Source organism: Enhydra lutris, unplaced genomic scaffold (genome assembly GCF_002288905.1).
Source record: "Enhydra lutris kenyoni isolate GAN:26980312 unplaced genomic scaffold, ASM228890v2 scaffoldscaffold47, whole genome shotgun sequence".
Classification (NCBI taxonomy): Eukaryota; Metazoa; Chordata; class Mammalia; order Carnivora; family Mustelidae; genus Enhydra; species Enhydra lutris.
The window spans coordinates 9,888,004-9,908,084 of record NW_019154131.1 but is presented as its reverse complement, the minus strand read 5'-3'; the positions used below and the strand labels follow the sequence as shown (position 1 = coordinate 9,908,084).

General features: G+C 44.1%; 1 protein-coding gene across 3 annotated transcripts in view; it reads left to right on the top strand.

Moving 5' to 3' along the window:
* The window catches only part of LOC111156574 (nuclear factor I B), a 304,583-nt gene that overhangs the window by 65,282 nt on the left and 219,220 nt on the right, over nt 1-20,081 (top strand). For 2 of the 3 annotated variants that reach the window (XM_022517561.1, XM_022517560.1), the window contains exon 1: nt 13,758-14,430. The exons of the other annotated variant lie outside the window; for it this stretch is intronic. In XM_022517561.1, the coding sequence (XP_022373269.1) occupies nt 14,401-14,430 (30 nt within the window). In that variant the 5' untranslated portion in view covers nt 13,758-14,400. Of the gene's footprint in view, nt 1-13,757; nt 14,431-20,081 lie in introns of those variants that run through there. 3 annotated transcript variants of the gene reach the window in all.

Here is a 20,081-nt window from a genome sequence, read left to right as displayed (position 1 = left end):
GGAGGGATTGTGATATTAGGTATGTTCTTGAAACTTGTATTTCTACCCTGCTCTGTGTATTTGCTTGTCAACCATCCTTAAACAATAAGCTATTAAGACAGTGTTAATTTCACATAGGTAAACCCTGGGCGCCAGAGTTTTTCCACCTAACATTGCTCCTCTTCCCCCCCCCTCCGTTGTTTATAAAAACACTTCCCACATCATGAGGAATAGTGGTATCAAAAGTTTCCTGACTTTGTTAGTTTGGCTTTTGTGTGCATTATTCGAGGGTTTGGTTTTGTTTTCAGTGGGTGGGTGGGGAAGGCACCTGACTGATCTTTCCTAATTACATTTTCTTTGGTTTCTATCCACACTATTTTCATTCTACAAACCCACATCAACTACCTGTAAAGTGAGCAAAAAAACCAAAGGTGGTTATTTAGTGTGTTTATTTGAAGGCTTTTAAGATAACCCACGGGAAGTTTACTTTTTTTTTTGACTAATGTAGAAGAGAACATTAGCACAAAGCAGTGGAAGGCCTTTGTACCATAAATGCAGAAATCTTCAAAAATGTATTCATCCTTGTAGGGGAGTGCCCAGTCCCAGGTCGAGACCCACAGGAAGCATGTGATACACGTTTGTAGAAGAATTGCATTCTTCCTCTATGCCTCAGGCTGTATCAAGGCTTTCTTAGTTACAGAATAAAGACACAAAATGGGGTTATTGATCTTCTTTACTAGTGGGCAATTTGAAACGATGTCGCCATGTTCTAGATATGCCAAGAAGCATGTTTGACCCTGAGGACAAGTAGCCACGGGATGTGGATGCGGGGGGGCTTGACTTTCGTTTTCTTGTTGAAAATGGCCCACTGAGCAAAAGGCAGGATGGTCCTTTGCCAGGACTATACTGAAGGATCAGTAGACTGTCTAGCGCTTTCTTACATCCTGTTGCCTCGCTGATTTCTGGATTGCCAGATGCTTCTGTTTTTTGAAAATGGTTAAAAAAATACCTTAGTGATTCTGTTGTTTCAGAAACCTTACATATGGTACAAAATATCCCGAAAATTTTTTGAGAAAACACTTGTGTTTCCTGTGCTCAATTTAATCATCATTACAGCCTAAATTCATTCAAGTTTATTGTTTTCTTTTTATGGGCATTTTGATGGTTGAAACTAAAGTTATATAAAAGTGAGTGTAAGCAAGATAGGAAGATTTAACTGCTCCTAGCTTTTCTTTCCTAAAACAAGTCTTCAGAACATAAGTAGGCTAGGGAAGGGTGGATACTTCGAGTTGAGAATTCGCAACGATTGCGATAAAAATGGTGTTTTCAAAGCTGGGAGACATCCTTGATTTATCACCCTTGAATCGGAGAGCAAATTTTTCACACACTGAGTCATAACTAGAAGCTTTTTCTTCCTTTTTTTTTTTTTTTCCTTTTGGTAAACCACCTCAACCAGCTCTCGAAAACCCCTGGTTCTTGTACAGAACGAGTCTAAGTCTGTCTCTGTTTTGCCTGTGAAATTTAACAAGACCATGGCCGGGGGTTGGGGAGGCTGTGAGCCATACCACCATCTCAGGTTTTTGATGGCACCACAAACCACTTGAGATTTATTTTGTTAGCAGATGTCGTCAGACGCATGTGTGTACAGGTGCAGCGTGCAGTTAGTGAAAGGAGGAACACTGCGTGTATTTATTTTTGTACCCATACTCTCAATGGTTAGAAAGGGACCTGGTGTGCCTATCTTGGGTAGTGTGGGGTTTCGACTCCATGGCAAAGGCTTATCTGGTGATCTCTTGGAAGTCTCTTCCCCAGATATAATTCTATAGGATGAGCAACTATGTCTTGTGGGAAAGACGCTGTGTTTATTTTTTATAATCAATGTCTGAAGAAGGGGCACAATGGATTATAGTTAAAGACTGCTAGAACCAGTAGAAAATAAAAGTAATTACCAGAGGGGGTTGTTTATACTTGGGTATTCTACTTCTACAACAATATACCAGATACGCTTTCTCCTTTCCTCAGTAGAAGTTGTACTAAGACAGCTCTCATCTATAGAACTAAAACAAAGTGCCCAAACTTGGCACTTTACACATGTCCTACTTAAAGACTCCCTAAATATTTTTAGATAATTAAGAAATATTTGAAACTATTTCCTGGAGGCAATAGGCAATATGAATGCTTACACAGGTTTATACAACACGCAGTTTTTAAATTCTAAAAAACATTATCCAATTGTTTGAAAAGATCGTGTGTTTTATTTAGCATCATGTCTTGAGTATTCCACTATCTTTATTATATAAATTAAGTTTGCATACATGCTAGCACAATAACGGACTAAATATAATAATCTAATAAGTTAGTGTGTGCCCTTTAATAATAAAAAATAATAGAAATAAAAACACACTTCCTATATTTTTGAGAAATAGTGAAGTAAGATAAAATAAACACCTTTGGGGTAATGACTGAAAATTACTGGTTTAGATGGGGTAGAAGAATTACTTCAATTATGACATAAAGCATTGTAATAATGCATGCTTTTAGAAATAATTATATAGTGATTATTCTCAAAGATAAACACATGCAGATGTTGTAGTACATTAAAAAATTTTCTTAATTTGAAGAAAACATACAGAAACTGCATTACCAGTTAATTGGCTTTAAGAAGAACCAGAAAATCTAAAGTATCAGTATACTCGTGATTCTTCTAGTTAGTTCTAAGAAATCAGTTGTGCCTGCAACTGAAGGCAGAAAAAAATTAGCTTTTCTACTGGAATCACTTCAGTTAGATATGCCAGAGGGCCAAAATGCCTAAGTAACATTGGACAATCCTTATTTTTAAAAAATGATGAGTTATTATTTCTAGAAAAATGAATATAAAAAGATACTTGACCTTAATTATATTCTAGGAAAGGTTTTTAACCAAGATAATTTTAATTTTAAAAAAGTACTCCCTAATTTCTATATATTGATTTATAATGCAAAATATGAAAACTGGAAAATCAGCCAATTGTGTAGATTAGAAGACTATTAACATTAGCCAAATAAGAGACATAGGAACAACATCCCATTGAGGTGACTACAAATTAGTGAGTCTGATTTCTCTAAGACATGATTGGAAAACAGTTTCCTCATTTTATGAGCATTGGCTATCATTTACTCATGATATGTGTACATACTTGACAGAGGAGTCATCAGTAGAAGAATAAGTATTATAAGCGTCACATGTCAGAAGAAACAAATTACATGCAAATAAAAAAGATAATCTATGAAAGACTGAACATGACATACAACGGTAAATTCTATTACTAAATAATATGCTCAAGGAGAAACCCTCTGACAGGTGACACTAACTCCAGATTCGTTCAAGTCATCAGTAGAAAAGCTCAGGAAATCCTTCCCTCTTCCCTTTCCTATTCCTTTCCCCATTTCATCCCTTTGGATATTTCTTAAACAAAACTGGATTCTTCCTGTAATATTATTTCTCTTTTGAATGAAAGATGTTGGGAAGGATTGGTAACTATGAAGTCCACTATGGACTTCAAATAATCGCAAAAGAAAACCTTTCAGAGGCACACTTCTGTACAAAAGTTTTAGAATTTGGTAACATGGCCAATTTAAACACTCCCTTTGCATCCTCAACAATTTTTTAAAGTTTAGCTGCATTAAATTTTCATATTTTATATTTGGTTCCTTAGCACTAAATGTGATTTACTTCACCATGAAACTACTATTAGGAAATGCTAGAATGGAAACAGATCTGTTTGTTACCCACTTGAATTGACTGCCTGAGAAGACTGAATTATGGCTACACTAGCTGAGTTGTTAAAATTACCTAACTTGGATCAAGATAGACGTTAAAAATTAATTTTCCTTGGGAAGTTATAGCTGAGTGTGGAGAGACATACATACATAGATGTATGTGTACATGTGTGTAATCCCATCTTCAACTCCCTTCCCAAAGCTATATAGATAACACTGTGCTAGTTTTTCCTAGAGGGGAAATTGGGAACTGTTAAAACTTTGGTTTAATAACCTGTCTTTAAATTTGGTATTTTCTGAAATCCAATGGGGTCAATATAATTACTACTTTTCTGCTTACTATCATTAACATAGGTATGTATATTATTCACATACAGCCAAGGATCTATATAATGTGTGTGTGAATTAGAAAAAAATGCTTTTTGGGGGGTGATGAGGCCAAAATATCTTCCTTGTTTTATAATGTATATTGTAGAAACCAAGAACCTGAGCACTGTTTTTTAAGTTCTCTTGGACTTTGAAGGTTAACATAACTGGGATTAAAATACTGCCATGCTCACATTTAGTGGAGAGATAAGAACAATTCATCGGGAGCTATTCCGGTCCCGCTGGTAATCACATAATTGAACAGGGATTTTAAAGGATATTTGAAGCCATTGTCTGTTGTGCAATTACATAATTAGTCAAAATCTCTGTAATAAAATCTTTTCTAAACACACGTGGGTTAGTACCATGTAAATTTCGGGTCAATGTTATATTTCTACTTCTAATACTTCGATTTTAAATTAGAATTCCATAACAACTTAACCGTGAAGCATGTTACCGCCTCACAGACGCTTAAAATGAAAATAACTGGATTACTTAAAAACTAAGCAAAACCACTACATACATTTAACTTAAAAAAAAAAAAAAACAACAACAACTCATCAAATCCTCTTTGTTTACGAACATTAACTGTCTACCAAAGCTCACCTAGAGTGTTTACTTCTGGGGCCCCAAAGGTGGTGTTATTTCTTTGGTGCTAATTATTTCTTGCACCTTCTCCTAGATTATTGACATTCGCATGGATGCATACACATAGAAGTCAAGAGTGCCCTCTTTTCTGGTGGTTTTGTTGTAATGATAACGCCTGGCCGGGAGGCACATCTCTGAAGTCCTTTTACATGAAAACAAACGCGGCCTTGCGAAGTTGACCGAGCAACGTGGCGGGAAGTAGGGGAGTACCACCAATTCCGTAAGCATCGCTATTATTTGGTGAAGAGTCTTGCGCCACAGTTCGGCCCCGCACCCCTCTCCCGCAAGTCGGCGGGGAGGCCCCGTGACCCGGAGAGCACAAAGGCGCGCGGAGCGGCGCAGCGCGGCCCCGCAGACAGGCGGCGCCGCCCTCCTCGCCCGCCCTCGCCGCGCTCCTGCCCCTCCCGGGCCGCACAAAGAGTAGAGCAGCCACTCGCGAGGGGCGTCCGCGCCGCGCAGGCCGCCACACCCACTCGGGCCCGCTCCCGCCTCCGCCGCCGCCGGCGCCCTGATGAATATGCATCGCAGCGCGCCCGCCCCCGGCTCCTCCTTTCGGCTTCCTTCCCGCCGCCAGGCGGAAGCGAAGAGCCGCGCTTCCCGCGCGCCCGGGCGGTCGGGGCGGGGCGGGGCGGGGGCAGGGCGGCCGGCGATCCGGAGAAAGAGAAAGGCTGGGAGGCGGCGGCGGCGGGACGCGCGGGGCCCGGGCGCGGAAAGGGTGCGCGGGTGGGTGGCGGTTCCGGGGCAGCCCCGCCGCCGGCCAGGCCAATCCGAGGACTGGGAAGGGGCGAGCGCGCGACCCCGCGGCCGCGCCCGCTGCCCCTGCCGAGCGCGCCCGGGCCCGAGAGGGGAGGCAGCCCCCACCCCTAGAGCGGCCCTGCTAAAACAACAATAAAACCCACCGAACACACACACGCACACGCACATACACGGACAGACAGACACACACACACACGCACACACATCACTCTGGACGGCGTTCAAGTCAACCACGAGAAACAGACTTCAGCAAGTGAGAGGAAGGAAAACGGGATATCCAGACTGAGGGGGCTGCTTGCTTTTAGACTTGACTTTTTCTTCTCGGGCCAAGAACTGGGGCATTGCAGAAATAATAATTTTAAAAATAAAAGACTACTCCCGGATTGCATTTTTTTTTTTTTTAACTAAGCACAAAAAGCGACACCCAAACAACCCTTGAGAAAATCCTCAAATCTTTACCTGAGACACGTGAAGTCCGCGGCCCAGGGTTCTGTTGCAGACTCAAGATCTCTTTTATTTAATGCAATACGGTGCAATGGTATGTGGCTTTGAATGATGGGTTTGATTTGCTCGTCTTGTTCGTCCCTTGCACCCCCTTAACCCCAAACACAGTTTTCTTTTCCCCTGTTTGTGCATTGTGAAGTGACTGTTTTATACTTAAATGTCATCTGCTTTATAGGTTGGGCTATAGCGCTTGATTTCCAGGCCAATGCAAATATGTATTTTATTTTATTTTATTTTTTTAGCCTTAGCAACTTTACTATATGTGTCACACTTTTATTGCGAGAATCAGTGGATAACATTGTGAGCCCAAACTGTGAAATGTAACATTTTCCCTGCTTAATTCCCTATTTCCTCCTCCCAATGCTGGAAAAAATTCCTGTGCGAATGATATTTTAGTTGTACCCTGTAGTCCATTCTCTCTTTTCATAGCATTCTTTCCACCACTTTAAGGTGAATGTGCACAGCTTTGTTACATATTCTCATTTAAAAGTGCATTTGAAAAAAAAAAAAGTGAGGGTAGTACTATTTATTTAGCTCTGGTTGGTGTGTTAAGAGTTTTTAAAATCAATATTCCCAAGTTTAGTCCCCCCACCCCCCATCTTGCCCCTGAAGTTGCAGGATCAAATTGTTAGTCCTCCCACACCTTCCTCCCCGTTTAAAATAAGATTATGATGGATTTCTTCCCGCTCCTAATACTTTTTTTTTAAGTCCCGCTGTTTTTGCTCTAGGATTTTTACCCCTCTAAGAGAGAGAGAGAGAGAGAGAGAGAGAGAGTGTGTGTGTGTGTGTGTGTGCGCGCGCGCGCGCGCCTCCCTTTTCTCTTGTGCTCTCTTCGCCAGTACGTCTGGGACACATTTTAATGCACAATATCCCATCCATTAAGTTGTGGTTGAATGCGGAGTGTGTGAGGACTTGGCAGCTTTCAGGTTGAAGGGGGCGGGGAAGCCAGTTTCGACTTTGACACAAGATGCCGAAGTGGTGTGATTGGAATTATTATTAGGGCTGTGAACATGGCCATCTTCTCCTCCGGTTAGAAGAACTGCCATTGAACTTGAGACGGGACAGACAAGATCTCCAAGTCCCGCCTCCCCCCCCCCCCAGTACAGTAGCTGGCAGGGAAAAGGCGCCAAAATACACAAGATTAACTCTAACGTTCTTTGATTGAATCTTATAGCACCATCCTTTGTAATTTTAATTTTCCAACAGGCGGGAAAAAGTTAACTTTTGAACCCATATTGAACAGACATTTAAATCAGCTCTAAAATGGAATAAATCCAGAAAGCCATACAGGCATTCTTATGTGGTTAGAAAAAGAATGCACGTGTAAATAAGAAGGGTGCATGTGCGTATCTGACTGGGGAGTTCAAGATTTAATCAAAATCAGAATTATAGTGTGACTTTTGAGTACCTTTACTTGTATGGGGGTGGGGTGGAGGAGCGAGGGTCTTGAAGCTAGAAAGCTGACCTTTAAGCAGCCTAAGTAAAAACTGCAAAGAGTTGTGAAACACAAAACGTTGTGGTTTCCAGTTTAACATTTGAGGTTTGATGTTTTCATTTAATGGTATGAGAGATGGAGAAAGCTCCAGTGCTGAAAAGTCCCTATTAAATCATATGTGGGCAAAGGTCAAGCACTCCAACTCACTGATACAATATACTGCAGATTCTTGCCTAACTGATGGGGAGCATAAGAAAAAGTGCTTGGGCAATAAAAGTATTAGAAGGATAATTATCGTCGTGGTTGGGATTGCATTCTTGTGCACTGGGAAAAGGTTTTTACTGGCCCCGATGAATTTTAAAGCTGAGTATTGTTGAAAGCTGTTTTAATAGGAAATTGATTAGCTGAGTGTTTCATACAATAAATGGTGACAGTTTCATTGTTTGATGTCCAAAATAAATTCCTTTTATTCTTTAGCAGACATAGACATCTTTTAATTTTAATATGATCAGACTGAGCAGCAGTATAATTATGAGTGAATATGATGTCATGAACATCTGTATCTTGCTTTTAGAGTTTGTGACATCACACGATTTGACAATTTTATTGCTTTGAAATTTATTAACTTTCTGTGTTGTTAAAACATTTCGGAGATGAAGTTTACTGAACATATATTTTGTGTAGGCCCAATAGTTTGTCTTTCTCTTTGTAATTACACAATTATTTGTTAAATTTTAATTTGAAAGTTAAAATGCACAATTCTGTTGTCATGTGTTATTTTGATTTTGAAACAGAATGGCAGTTTTCAAAGGAAGAATTAGAGAAATGGGTGCAAAAAGTTTGAGTTTCTTTGCAGTACACCTTCTACACTTCTTAATATAGAATGTAAAGACTCCTTATCCAAAATAAGGATAAAGCTTTTTAAACACCTCCTTAAAACTGATCTGTTTTCCTGTCACATCGGCATATGTAGATTAGGTAACAAAAAATCAGTTTATACGTAGAAATAAAATGATAGTATAGTTTTACTTTAAAGGTCAGCTGTTTTGAAAAGGACGATAAGTACATTCCCAGCCTCAGCAGAGAAGAGACTGGAAGGAACTTGTGAAGAACTGTAAGTGAAGCAAGGCAATTATTACCATGATTTTCAAGGTTTAAAATAAATCATGCAAAAGTTTCAGGCAACTGCTGACTTTGTAATCCGGGAGCAAACGTCTTCAGAAGTTGGGACTCTCTGCTGATGAACTCGCTTCATCTCTGGAGAGAAGTGGAAACCGGCTAACCTTAATAGAGGAGTCTGGCCTAGTCGCTGTTCACATTCAGTCGTAGCTTTTAAATGTGCCCGAAATGTAAGCACACTTAGTGGGATGGTATTTTTTTTTTTTTAACAGTCGAGTACAGGCATTTCAGCAGCGACATTATTAACAGCGTCATTTTTCTCATTTAGTTTTGTCCTCAGGGGACACCAAACAGCTCCCAGAGGACGGAAGAAAAGTCCACGGTTATTTATTCCTTTCAGTGAAAGGCAAAGCGCTGGCAGGGGGGTGGGGTGGGGGAGCTAACCAGTTGTGAGTTTTCTAGGAGGGAAAAATTGCTACCCTAATTTGACAGTTAGTAGTTTAAGGGCTGAGAGAGCTGGGCATGATTCTGCAATTCCCATCAAGTGCAGGCAATTTCAGTACTTGTTGGTTGTTTATATATGTGCTTTTGAGCGGATTTTTGGTGTTCTCCTTGTGGATATGAAATTGTGTTTTCTGGGCTACACGCATATGATTTTTGTGGTTCACCTGGAAGAAGGAAAGGGCCCTGGGCCTGGTGTGGTAAATACTTGCAGTTTTGCAGGCCTGGGTCCTGGGGTCAGGAGGTCATTTGTCTCTTTTGTACTTAGTTTTAAAATATTGATATTGGCGAAGCAGCTAGGGTGTGTGGTTGTTGAGCCTCCCCTCAAATCACATTCAAGAGCTAAAAAAAAAAAAAAAGTCATGGGGGTATTGAAAATGACAGCTTTGTTAAGCTCCAAGAAACCTTTCCCTACACTGCCCAGGATTTGCAACCTGTCACTGAGTTTCTTTAGAAGGGGGAAGGTTAAAAGAAAATCAATATTGATAGATACTTGAGATGTCAAGTCCTCTCTGGAGGTCAGTGAAAGGCTCCAATTGGGTAACTTGCTTAATTTTTCAAATATACGATTGAGTTTTGAAAAATCCTGTCTCCAGAAGCACTGGCATTTCTTCTTGATAACAAACCGTCAGCAAAGAAACTTTTTTTCCCCTCTAAGGTGGCAGAGAATAAGTGATCTAGGGAGGAGATCTTTAGTAATTCTGAAATATCAAATATTCCTGTTGCCACAAGAGGCTTTCACTTCTTTCTAGCTCTTCAAACCAGATTTTGGGGTGAATGCGATTGGCCAGTCATTACCTTTCAGTGTGAGAGAGAGAAAAAAGAGGGTTTAGGGAGAGGTAAGTATCCAAGTCTAAGAAGTGTTTGGCCCATTTTGATAGTATCAGAAACTTCTCAAAGATACTTTGGCACCACTCTTAATACCATGGAACAGACATGCAGGAAAAAAGGGAACGTGAATAAAACACATGTATTTTCTCACTTTCTCTCTCTATTTTTCCACCTGGGATTTAAAAGATTGGTACTTTAAAAATCCAAGATAGTGGATGAGTATGCTGAGAAGCCAGATGTCCCATACCCCCAAATCTACCAGTCTGTCTTTACAAAGGCTCCCTTAAAGTTCATCTTGGGAGGCCTGCAGTGACCTTGACATGGGCTGGACAAGGAGCAGTGTTTTGGAGGGGGTGGGGGGGTGTCAGCCAACCTGCGCATGGCTCGGAGGCCTGAGTGCCCAGTCAAAGCCATATGAACTGAGCACCCAGGAAGCCCTTCCAGGATGTCTCTGTTGGTCATTCTTTCTCCCCTTTTGGTTTACCCCATCTCACCATTACTCCTTTCTCGATTTTACTCAAATTACTACTTTTCTTGGAAACAAATCAAAACTCAAAACTCCCAAGCATCCTCCATGCTCATCAGACTGTCCCCAACCACAAGCGCTCTGCAAACAGGGAGCACCTGAGAGAGATTTGAACCCCTCAGTGCTAGGCCTGGGAAGCCCCAAACATCTCCACTTGTCTGGGTTCTTACCTGGGTCTGTCGCTGCTTCTTCACCCTGATGCTGCTGTAGATTTGTGGGCTCTTCTGTGTAACAGTTGTCAATTTTTCGCTTTTCGTTTTTAAGCTTATGAGAAACTTTTGGATGCAATCTGGTTTGGGTGGCAGAGGGAAATGATTTCTGTTGGTAAGGAAAACTAACAGGAGAGGAGGGGTACGTTGTCTGCAGACACTTGCCCAGGGCTCAGCCCTGGGCCTCTTTTGCCAGGGGACAGCGGCTGGTTCTGGGATCTCTGGCTGAAAGGAGCGCTCTCTGGGTGCCAGGATTTCACTGGGGGTGGTGTGGTGTGGAGGGAGGGAAGAAAGGAGGGAGGGAGAGAAAGAGAGAGAGATGGGCTCCGGATTTTTAAAGAGACCCGAAATAATGGCTTCTGTAAGAGTCCAGGCATTCAAAGAGGTGTGTTCAAGGACATGAGTGCATTCGTGCCAAGGGGAATGTCTTTTATGGTAAATTAACTCCAGTTAAATTGAATATTTGTTCAAAGGGAAACTCCAGTAGTTAAAGCTGGTATTATCAGTAGCGCTTCCCCGCCCCCTCCCCTCAGACTTCGCTACAAGGGTGAGAAGAGGGAGGCAGCATAATGTGCAATACAAAAGTGATGCTTTGGGGGTTTTATTTTTAATCTGAGATTGCCTAAAAATTTCTGAGAGAGAAATGAGTATTTATTTGGATTAATCCCGACTGTCACCTCCCTCCTTTCATCTATAAAGACTGTCAACTTTATCCTGGCTTTTCAAAAAGAAGAAATGACCCACACAAAGGAAATTAACGTTGTCAGAACGCTGACTAGAGGATTTGCCTGGGGTGGGGTGGGGGGAGCAGGGAGGCTCCTCCTAGTGGTGTGTGCCCCGAAGGGTTAATTCGGGGGAGTTCTCGAAATTTCCCCGACTTTACCTGTCTTCCCAGACCCACCGCTCCCCCTCTCTCCGGCCTCCTCAGTTCCCCACCCCCCAGCGCCTTTCTTCTTTGGGCTCTGGGTTTACGGGGGCTGCAGCTGGTAGACTTGGCAAGCTGGCCTCATTAAGAGCGCTCTTTGAAAACGGACTGTGTTTGAGCATTTCCCTAATGAGGACAGGACGGGGTTAAAAAGTGACCATTTCATGGTTGACTTGAACCTGCCTACTTTTCTTGATGTGTCGTTGTGAAATGCTTGATGTGGATAACTCCCACTTGGTGAAGGAAAAAGTCACTGGTTCCTTCAGGTCCGCTGGGGGGGACGGGAAGGGGGGGACGGTGGGCAGAAGCGGGAGAGCGAGAGAAAGGAGAAAGTTGAGGAAGAAAACCGGGAGGAAGAGAAGAAGAATCAGAGAGCCCCGCCAGACCCCAATAGCACCGTTGGGAGCTAGGGCGGCCCCGCCCTGGCGCTGGGGCAGTAGAGTCCCCTTCTTGGTCCCGACCGCCCCGGCAGCCCCTAGCTAGGTAGACGCGGAGCCCCTGGCACTCACTTTTCCTCTCTCCATTGTCTGGACAGCCTTTGCTTCCACCTCTTCCCCACCCACCCCTTGCCGAAAACCGGAATTTGGGGGGCGGGGAGAGAGAGAGAGTGTGGGTGTGTGTGTGTGTGTGTAAGTGTGCGCGCGCGCGCGCACGAGTACAGAAAGAGTGCAAGGCAAATCGCCTCCCTCCAAATACCCGAAATCAAGTTCATTCACTCGGGACCCCGCGGCTCGCGGCCGGGGTAGGGGCGGGGCCCTCCGCGCGGGAGCGAGGCAGGCGCGGCCGCCTCTGCAGGGCTGTAGCGGCACACGCACCCCGCTCGCGCGCGCGCCCGCCCTCCCCGCAGCTTCGGGCGCGCCGCCGCCCCGCCCTGCCTGCACCCCGGCGGGGAGGGAGCCGCTTTCCGCCGGCGCCCCGGGCCCCCGGGGGGTGGGGATTGGGAGCGAGCCAGCGGGGCCGCAGGAGGAGGAGAACGGAGCGGGCTGCGGGAGGAGGCGGAGAAGGAGGAGAAGGAGGAGGGAGCAGGAGGCGGCAGCGGCAGCTCTGCCCGATCCTCCCGCTCCGAGCGAGGCCACGTGCACGGGGCACCCCCAGGAGGGCGGCAAACCGCGGCGAAGCGCGGCGCGCCGCTTCTGCGGAGCTGCCCCGGGGCGCGGGCCCGCGCTGGGGAGACCCCTGAGGACCCCGCCCCCCGCCCCCGTCCGCGCCGGCGCTCCCCAACTACTTGAGCCGAAGTTCGCTCAGGCCCCCGCCTCCTCGGCCTGCCCCTCCTCCCTTCAGCCGGCGGGCTTGGCAGACCGCGCCCGCCCCGGGTGCGAGAGTCGGCGCCCCAGCCTGGGCCCCGGGGCGGCCTGGGTGTGAGGGAATTTTCCATTCGTTCCTTTCTCGGGCCCAGACCGGCTCAGTGCTTCTCCCACTCGGATGTTCCCGCGGCTTAAAGAGTCCGCAGCGAGCACAGAAATACCTCTGCCAGGGCGGGTTTTCGGGGGTGTGTATGTGTGTGTGGTGGTGTGGGGAGACTGCAGGACTTGCCCAAAGGGCGGAAAGAAGATCTAGTTTGGGGGTAAAAAAAAAAGTCATGGTTCTGTGGCACCGATATGAGACCTTTAACAAATGAGAGGGAGAGAGAGAGAGAAGAGAAAGAAGCAAGAGGAGGAGGAGGAAGGTGGGGGGCGGGGGGTGTGGAGAGGCTGGTGCAAAAGGAATGCGCGTTTGCAGGAGGAGGAGTAAAGCGATGATTGTGTAATTAAATAATAAAACAATCCTTAAGTCTGATTTGGAGAGAGCTCGAGCGGGGTCCAGAGGGTGGAACCGGTGAAATTTTCAACTTCCAAGTTTTGCAACGAAAGAAAGCGAGAGAGGGAGGGGAAAAAAGAGCCCAGAGCAGAAAAGAGCGGAGTTTGGAGCCGAGCGGGAGAGCGGGATTTATCGTTTGGGATTTTTCAGGAGCTCGTTCCGATCCCTCTGGGCTCTGGGCAGCGGCGGCAGCAGCAGCAGCCTCCTCGCTCGGCCGGGTCAGACGCGGGGCGAGGCGGGCGGGCGGGCGGCCCGGCGTGGAAGAGCCGGCGCGGGCGGCGGCGGCTGCAGCCGGGGACCGCGCCGCGAGCCTCTTCCGCCCGGGAGACCTGCGCCCGAGCCCCCTCCCTCACCCCGGCCTCTCCCTTCTCCCCCACCCACCCCGCCCCCACCCGGCCCTCTCCCGCGCGCGCCCCGCCACCCGCGCGCACTCGCTCACGCTCCCCCTCGCGCACACACATGGTCGGCTCGCGGCAAAGTTTCGCCTGCGATCGCCACTCCGGAATCCTGCCGCAGTGCTCGGGGCTGTAACCTTGAACTTTCCCAGCGCGGTGACACATTCTCCTCGCTCTCCCTCCCGCGCTCTCTCCTGCGCCCCCCTCCCCGCCTTTTTTAAAAAAGCATTTCACCACCAACCACTACCCCAATCCAACGCACCCCGAACCTTCGCGCACCCCCTAGCCCCCAACAACAACAACAACTGCAAAACAGAAAATAAATCCCCAAACCCAGGCGAAAAGCAGCCAACACCGGCGGCGGCGGCGGCGGCGGCCTCGGCGAGCAGGGCCAGCGCGCTCGGACTGCAAGAGGGTTAAAAGTGTAGATTGGATTTCACCCCGGGAAATCTAGCACGCCGAGTGAACTTGAATCTTTGGCTATTTAAGGAGGACTGGGTTTGTTGTGAAGTTGCGGTGATCCAGCGCAGAGCCCCGTCCTGATTGATCGCATCGCGGGGCTCAGATGACTGTAAAATGAATAGATGAAATTCTTGCTTCTCGAAGATTTTCTTGGGCATCTCCGGGAAAGTGCGTTTTAAGGCGAAGTCATGATGTATTCTCCCATCTGTCTCACTCAGGTACATGTCTCGGTCGCTCTCTCGAGCTTTCTCTCTAGTCCGAAATGCCTTTGTTTTGTTTTGTTGCTCGCGTCTGCGGACAATTAACGGCTTTAGTTAACCTCCGCACACCCTTGTCCCTCGCAGAAGTGGCCCGGAGTTGCGGCGGGATTTGCGGGGCGGCGTGGGAGCCGGCGCGCGGCCGCTCGCCCGAGGCCACCCCGCGCGCCCGGCCCCGCGCCCTGGGCATGGGGAGCGGGCGCCCGCGCGCTGCCAGGGCGGCGGGCCGGGCGAGGCCGCCGGGGGTGGGCAGGGCCCCGGGCCGTGAGCGCTAGCCTCTGCGCGGCCCCCCGAGTGCCTGCTGCTGTGCGGCGCCCCTGCCCAGGGTGCCCGTCGCCCCTGTCGGTCGCTGGGGCTCTGAGACCCACTCCGGCTTTAGAGGAGCTTTTACGGGGGGACTGAGCCCTAATAAACAACCAGTGAACTTGGGCGAGGGGTCTCTAGCAAGAGTCCTTGTGGGCGCCTCTGGACTCCGCTGCAGGCAGTGGGCGGGCGAGGAAGCAAGTCGGAGGTTGTGGTCCGGAGACCCATTCCTTTGCTTAATTTGGGGATCTGAAACTCTGGTCCATCGTGATCCGCACTTTGAGGTTTCCAGTGACCACACCACAAAGGCAGTCTTTACGTTGACACGAGTTAGTTGGTCGTGGTGAAAGTTAAAGACTTTAGAACATGTTCATTTTGTGGAGACCTGTTCATTTGACAATATTTGGGCGTAGCTCGGAAGGCAGAAATTAATGCGGGAAAAGTAAGGTCATTTTTGAAAAATTCACTTTGAAAATTGTCCTAAGACTTTAGGAACAACGTTATGAAATAAAACACTAGCTTGGTGCATTTTTAAGAGCACAATTTATATAATTTTAAACCAGACGGTCGAATGCAAAACTGGTGAGACCGAACGGACTTACCTGGGGGCAGTTTTCATCGCTGCCCAGCTAACTAACCAACTGGCGAACTAATTAAATATCTTAGCCCAGAGTTGTTATTTGAAGCATTATTTTAAACCTCGAAAAGTGTGGGACTGTTGACTTCAGCTGTGAGGAGGAAGTGTCACCATTGATAATTGATAACCATTTTCTTGGACGTTGGCGTAGAAAACTACAGTTAAAGAAGTGTCGCCAGGTCTTAGGTGTGTTACAATTTTTTAAAAATCCAATATCACGATGATGCATTTTTATAATGGACAAATGATTAAGATTTCAATTGTATGACAATTAGAAGCCATTGTGATTGGAAAGGACCGAGGCATTCATAAATTGTGAATGAAGATGAAAACAATGATAAGGCTTATTCAGTGATTGGATACAGTCCTGTAGCTTTTTGGCTGACACATTTTTTATTGTTTATATTTTGTTTGGCATCTGTGTATGATTAACTTAGATATGGCTATTTTCAGCAAGTAACGTGCACTTTAATTTAACAAAACTGGAAAAATGAGTTGCTGAGTTATTTGTATTTTAAAAGCTATGTATAATGGCCAATAAATATGATGATGAAATTGTTTCAGGTATAAGGGATTGCCTTTAGTTGTAAAAGTTACCTTTCATATTACCTATCAGCAGGATTTTTTTTTTCTTTCTGGTAAGCCATGTTCATTTGGTATTATTTTTACATTTTTGAAGCACAGTTCAAATAAAACAAATTGAGGCAAGATTTTTCGCTTACAAAGTAACTGCATGACTTATTCTCACCTGTAAAGGATTGCTTTTCTATATTAATTTGTATTTCTAGCATCAGCTGCTCAGAAACCTTGCTAGCGATTACACTGCATTTTTTATTTCCTCTAAATATGCATTGTAAAGTCACTAGCTTTATCTTAATTTCAATAAGTTGGAGATAACATTGTAGCATCGTGACATATGGAATATTAGGAGCATATACAGCACAATCATTCAGCTATCACATTAGTATTCAAGAACACATACTTACCAACACTAATTCATGATGACTAACATTCTCTCTTGTTTTAATAATGTAAATTTAGGTTGACGTATTAAAACTGTTTTGGGGATTTCAGGCCTATACTCCAGAAGGAACTGTAGCTTTCCAATTCTCTTTTAATATCTCTGTGACTGTATAGGTAATGTAAGGTGTTGCAAAAGTAAGAGCACATGAACAGTGTTACTTTTATATCAGACCAGTAGTTTAGCTTTGTATTATAAAAGTCTATTAGCTATGGCAAAATGTTTTTTAGGATATGTAAATACAGAATAGAGAAACATTCTTAATTGGCAGAAAACTTTACAAAGTGTCTCAGTTGTTGCAATAAAGTATCTAGGTTTTAGAAAGAATTTTAATTTCAAAAGGAACTACAGCTTAAGTTGTTAATATTTAGCAAAATGTTATGTAAAAGCATCAGGATACCCCTATAAATCAGTACATATACCTCAGTACAAATCAGGTATAAAAGGAAAAATAAGAACCATCATATATGATTTAATATTTTGCTTTTTCTAAAAATAATGTAAACCCTTAATAAAACTTTTACTTGGCATGATTGCATTGAATTATTAAAATTTCAAGTTCTTCATGGAACATATTTTAAATGGTTTATTATTGTAGCAGTGTCCCAATAATATCTAGTATTTACTCTTACACCTCTGTATTGATCTAATTTTCTGTTTTCCTTTCATGAAAACCATTGTTTCTATAAAGAAAAATAAATATTTCTGGTGGAATTAAGATTGTTTACTTTTATATTTGATATTCGTAACTTGGCTGTTTTATCAATTTAGTTCAACTAAAGGAAGTTTTAAAAGAGAAATGTCAATGAATTTCAATAAAAATTCTAAAAGAGTGAGGTGGCACGTTGCCTTAGTATAGAGCCATTAGATCTTAGGTTACTTATATGCTTAGCTTTAAAAAAAAAAAAAAAAGCTTTCATAATGGTTTAAAGTGTTATTGTGATAACCTATTAATTAGGACATCTGAATACCTTAATCACTTCTTTTTTGGATGAAGACAGTTACTATGCTTCATATTCATGTCACTCAAAATTACTAAAAATATATTGCAACTTAGTGCTAGAAAACAGTCACACTTGAGAGGTGACATTTTAGGCTTGTTAGTACAGAAATATATGTGACTTATAACAAACCTGTACTTATCATCATTTTTTGGGAGGTTATGTCTCCTTGTCAAGTGTTTCGCTTGAAAGGAATCCACATAATATTAAAGCCCTGAAACATATTTATAAGGCAACTCTGTGGACTGAAAAAGTTTGCTATTTCTATTTGTCAATAAGGAAAAAAAAAAGTATGTTTTAAAACATTATTTGGCAACATTGGCAACAAACTCAAGCAACCTTAAAAAAAACCCCACATTGTTTTGTGTGCATTTGCTAAGAAATTCCAAATTCAGTTCTCAAATTTGCATTTTGATTGTTTAAAATAACTTACTAAAATTTTGGGATTTATTACATGACAGATGATTTGGAACTCAAACAAATTTAATCAAAAGTATGTTTGATGTCTTAATAAGAAAATGAAATGTCACTGAACATAGTACTTAAGGATGTAAGCACTTAAGAGTTACCGCACTGCTTAATATCTGTTGCAATAATACAGCATTTTAAAAAGCATGGCAACGGTAAAACTCCCCCCTCCTATCCCCATGTATTCTTTACATTCTCAACCCCTTAGCTGATGAGTATGTATGTATGTTTTATAATCATATCAATAAATTGTAGTAAAAGTCAGATTATAGGAAGTGAGTTCCCAAAGCATGTTTAAGTCCACACTTCCTTCAACAGGGCTTCCTTTGCATTATTTCTAAGGGGGATAAACAAAGTTTTTGTAGTTACAGTAAAAGCTGAAAGCATGGCATCAGAAAGTATATGGAGATAGGGAGGTCTTATCATGGGGCTGTGGTTGCTGTGAGCAGGGCTGCCTTCCCACACAAAGAACAGATTGTGGTTTAACTCTTTCCATGGCCTAGTTTAATGTGCTCACATAGTAACCGAATTGTTCAAATCTCTGCTGGAAACTACTGATCGGTTTAATGATTTCCTTTATGGCATTTGGTTATGCCTCATGCTGTGATGTAATCATCTGCATTCTGTATTGTTATGAAATTTTGATTTATACTCATTCTGCCGGAGGAACGTTTTTACAGCAATATGTTAAAACACTTGATAACTGCATTATTGATTGGATGGGACGTGCACCTTTTCCGGGTGTGATACACATACCGTGAACACGCTGCAGTCTTTAGCACCGAAAACTCGAATTTCATCTTAAAAATGGATTCAAACCCATTGGGGATTTTCTTTGGCCCCCTTCTTTGTTCCAGTGTCATTAGTTGCACTTTCTTCGTCTTTACCCTCATGGCATTCATCAGACTGCTGGTTAGATAGAATTTATTTCTCGTAATTCAGGGTGACTGAATTCTCGTAATTCAGCCCTCTTCCACTGCCCTAGTGTGTCAGTTCTAAGTTGGGATCCGATAAGTTAGTGAAAGTTATTTTCCTGGTTGGGGTGACAGTACAGTCAGGGCGTTCAGAAAAGTGGCTGCAGTGGGAAGTTCTTATTTGCTTCAGATCTTGGTTTATTGCTCCCGTACAGTATGCCTGCCCAGGATGTTAGCTCTTTCTCTGAGCAGTAATAGGGCCTCAGCTTATGAGACAGGATTTACCTATGGCAGGAAGTAATGAAACACGAACTGCTTTGGGAAGTAACTTGGAATATCTATAGGTGAAGGTAATCTGCCATTCCACACTGCCCCCTGCCCTTAGAAAAAGGCTTAGATGGAACAGGCTGAGAAAATGCAGGAGCCTAAGGTAAACCACTTCATTCAAAAGACAGGATACTGTAGAGTCGATGCACGTGCAGACTCACAAGCCGTGCATACGTGCACCCACACTCTGGCCGAAGAATTCACACACGTAGCAAATGAATTGTATTGATTCCACAAAAGCAGTAAGTGACCAGCGGTGCACTCCTGGTGTCCCCCTGCCACCGCACGCAGAGACACAAAGCATGTAAAGTTGGTGCCAAGTTGCCATTTCTCATTGTTCACCTCAGATTGATTTTTAAGGGGTTTAGAATAATTGCCATACTCATGTGATCAGTTAACAAATTAACGGACTCCGTGGGGCTTCGGATTCTCTAGGAAAGCTGCCTGAAGAACCTTCACATAATTTTTGTTTTCAACTTTGGAAACTTCTATTGAAAAATGAAAAGAGTGTGTTGGTGTGTCCGGGAGAGAATAAGAGAGTGTGAGAGTGAGTGTGTGTGTGTGTGTGTGTGTGTGTGCGCGCGTGTGCCTTGGAGGCTGGTGTTGGTGAGGGAGGGAGAGAATGCACTGCTCAAAGTATGGAAACCTTCTGTTCAGGACACTGATACGGCGAGCTGTGTCCTTTGCCCACTTTCCCTCACTGTATACCGGTTTCTCTAGTTACCACTCTTGGAATGGTGCTGTTTCAGTGTTGGAATGTTGGACGTTTGATAAGAAAATGGATCAAGTTTAATGGCGCATGCTCTTTGTGCCACCAGCAGCCTCTTGCTGAGAGCATGCTCCAAAAGCGGGAACTGTGTGGCATTACACTGAGCATCTATATGCTTTGTGTTTCTGTGCCACAGAGAAGAGAAATGAACTGTGGCATCGCTCCTGCCTTC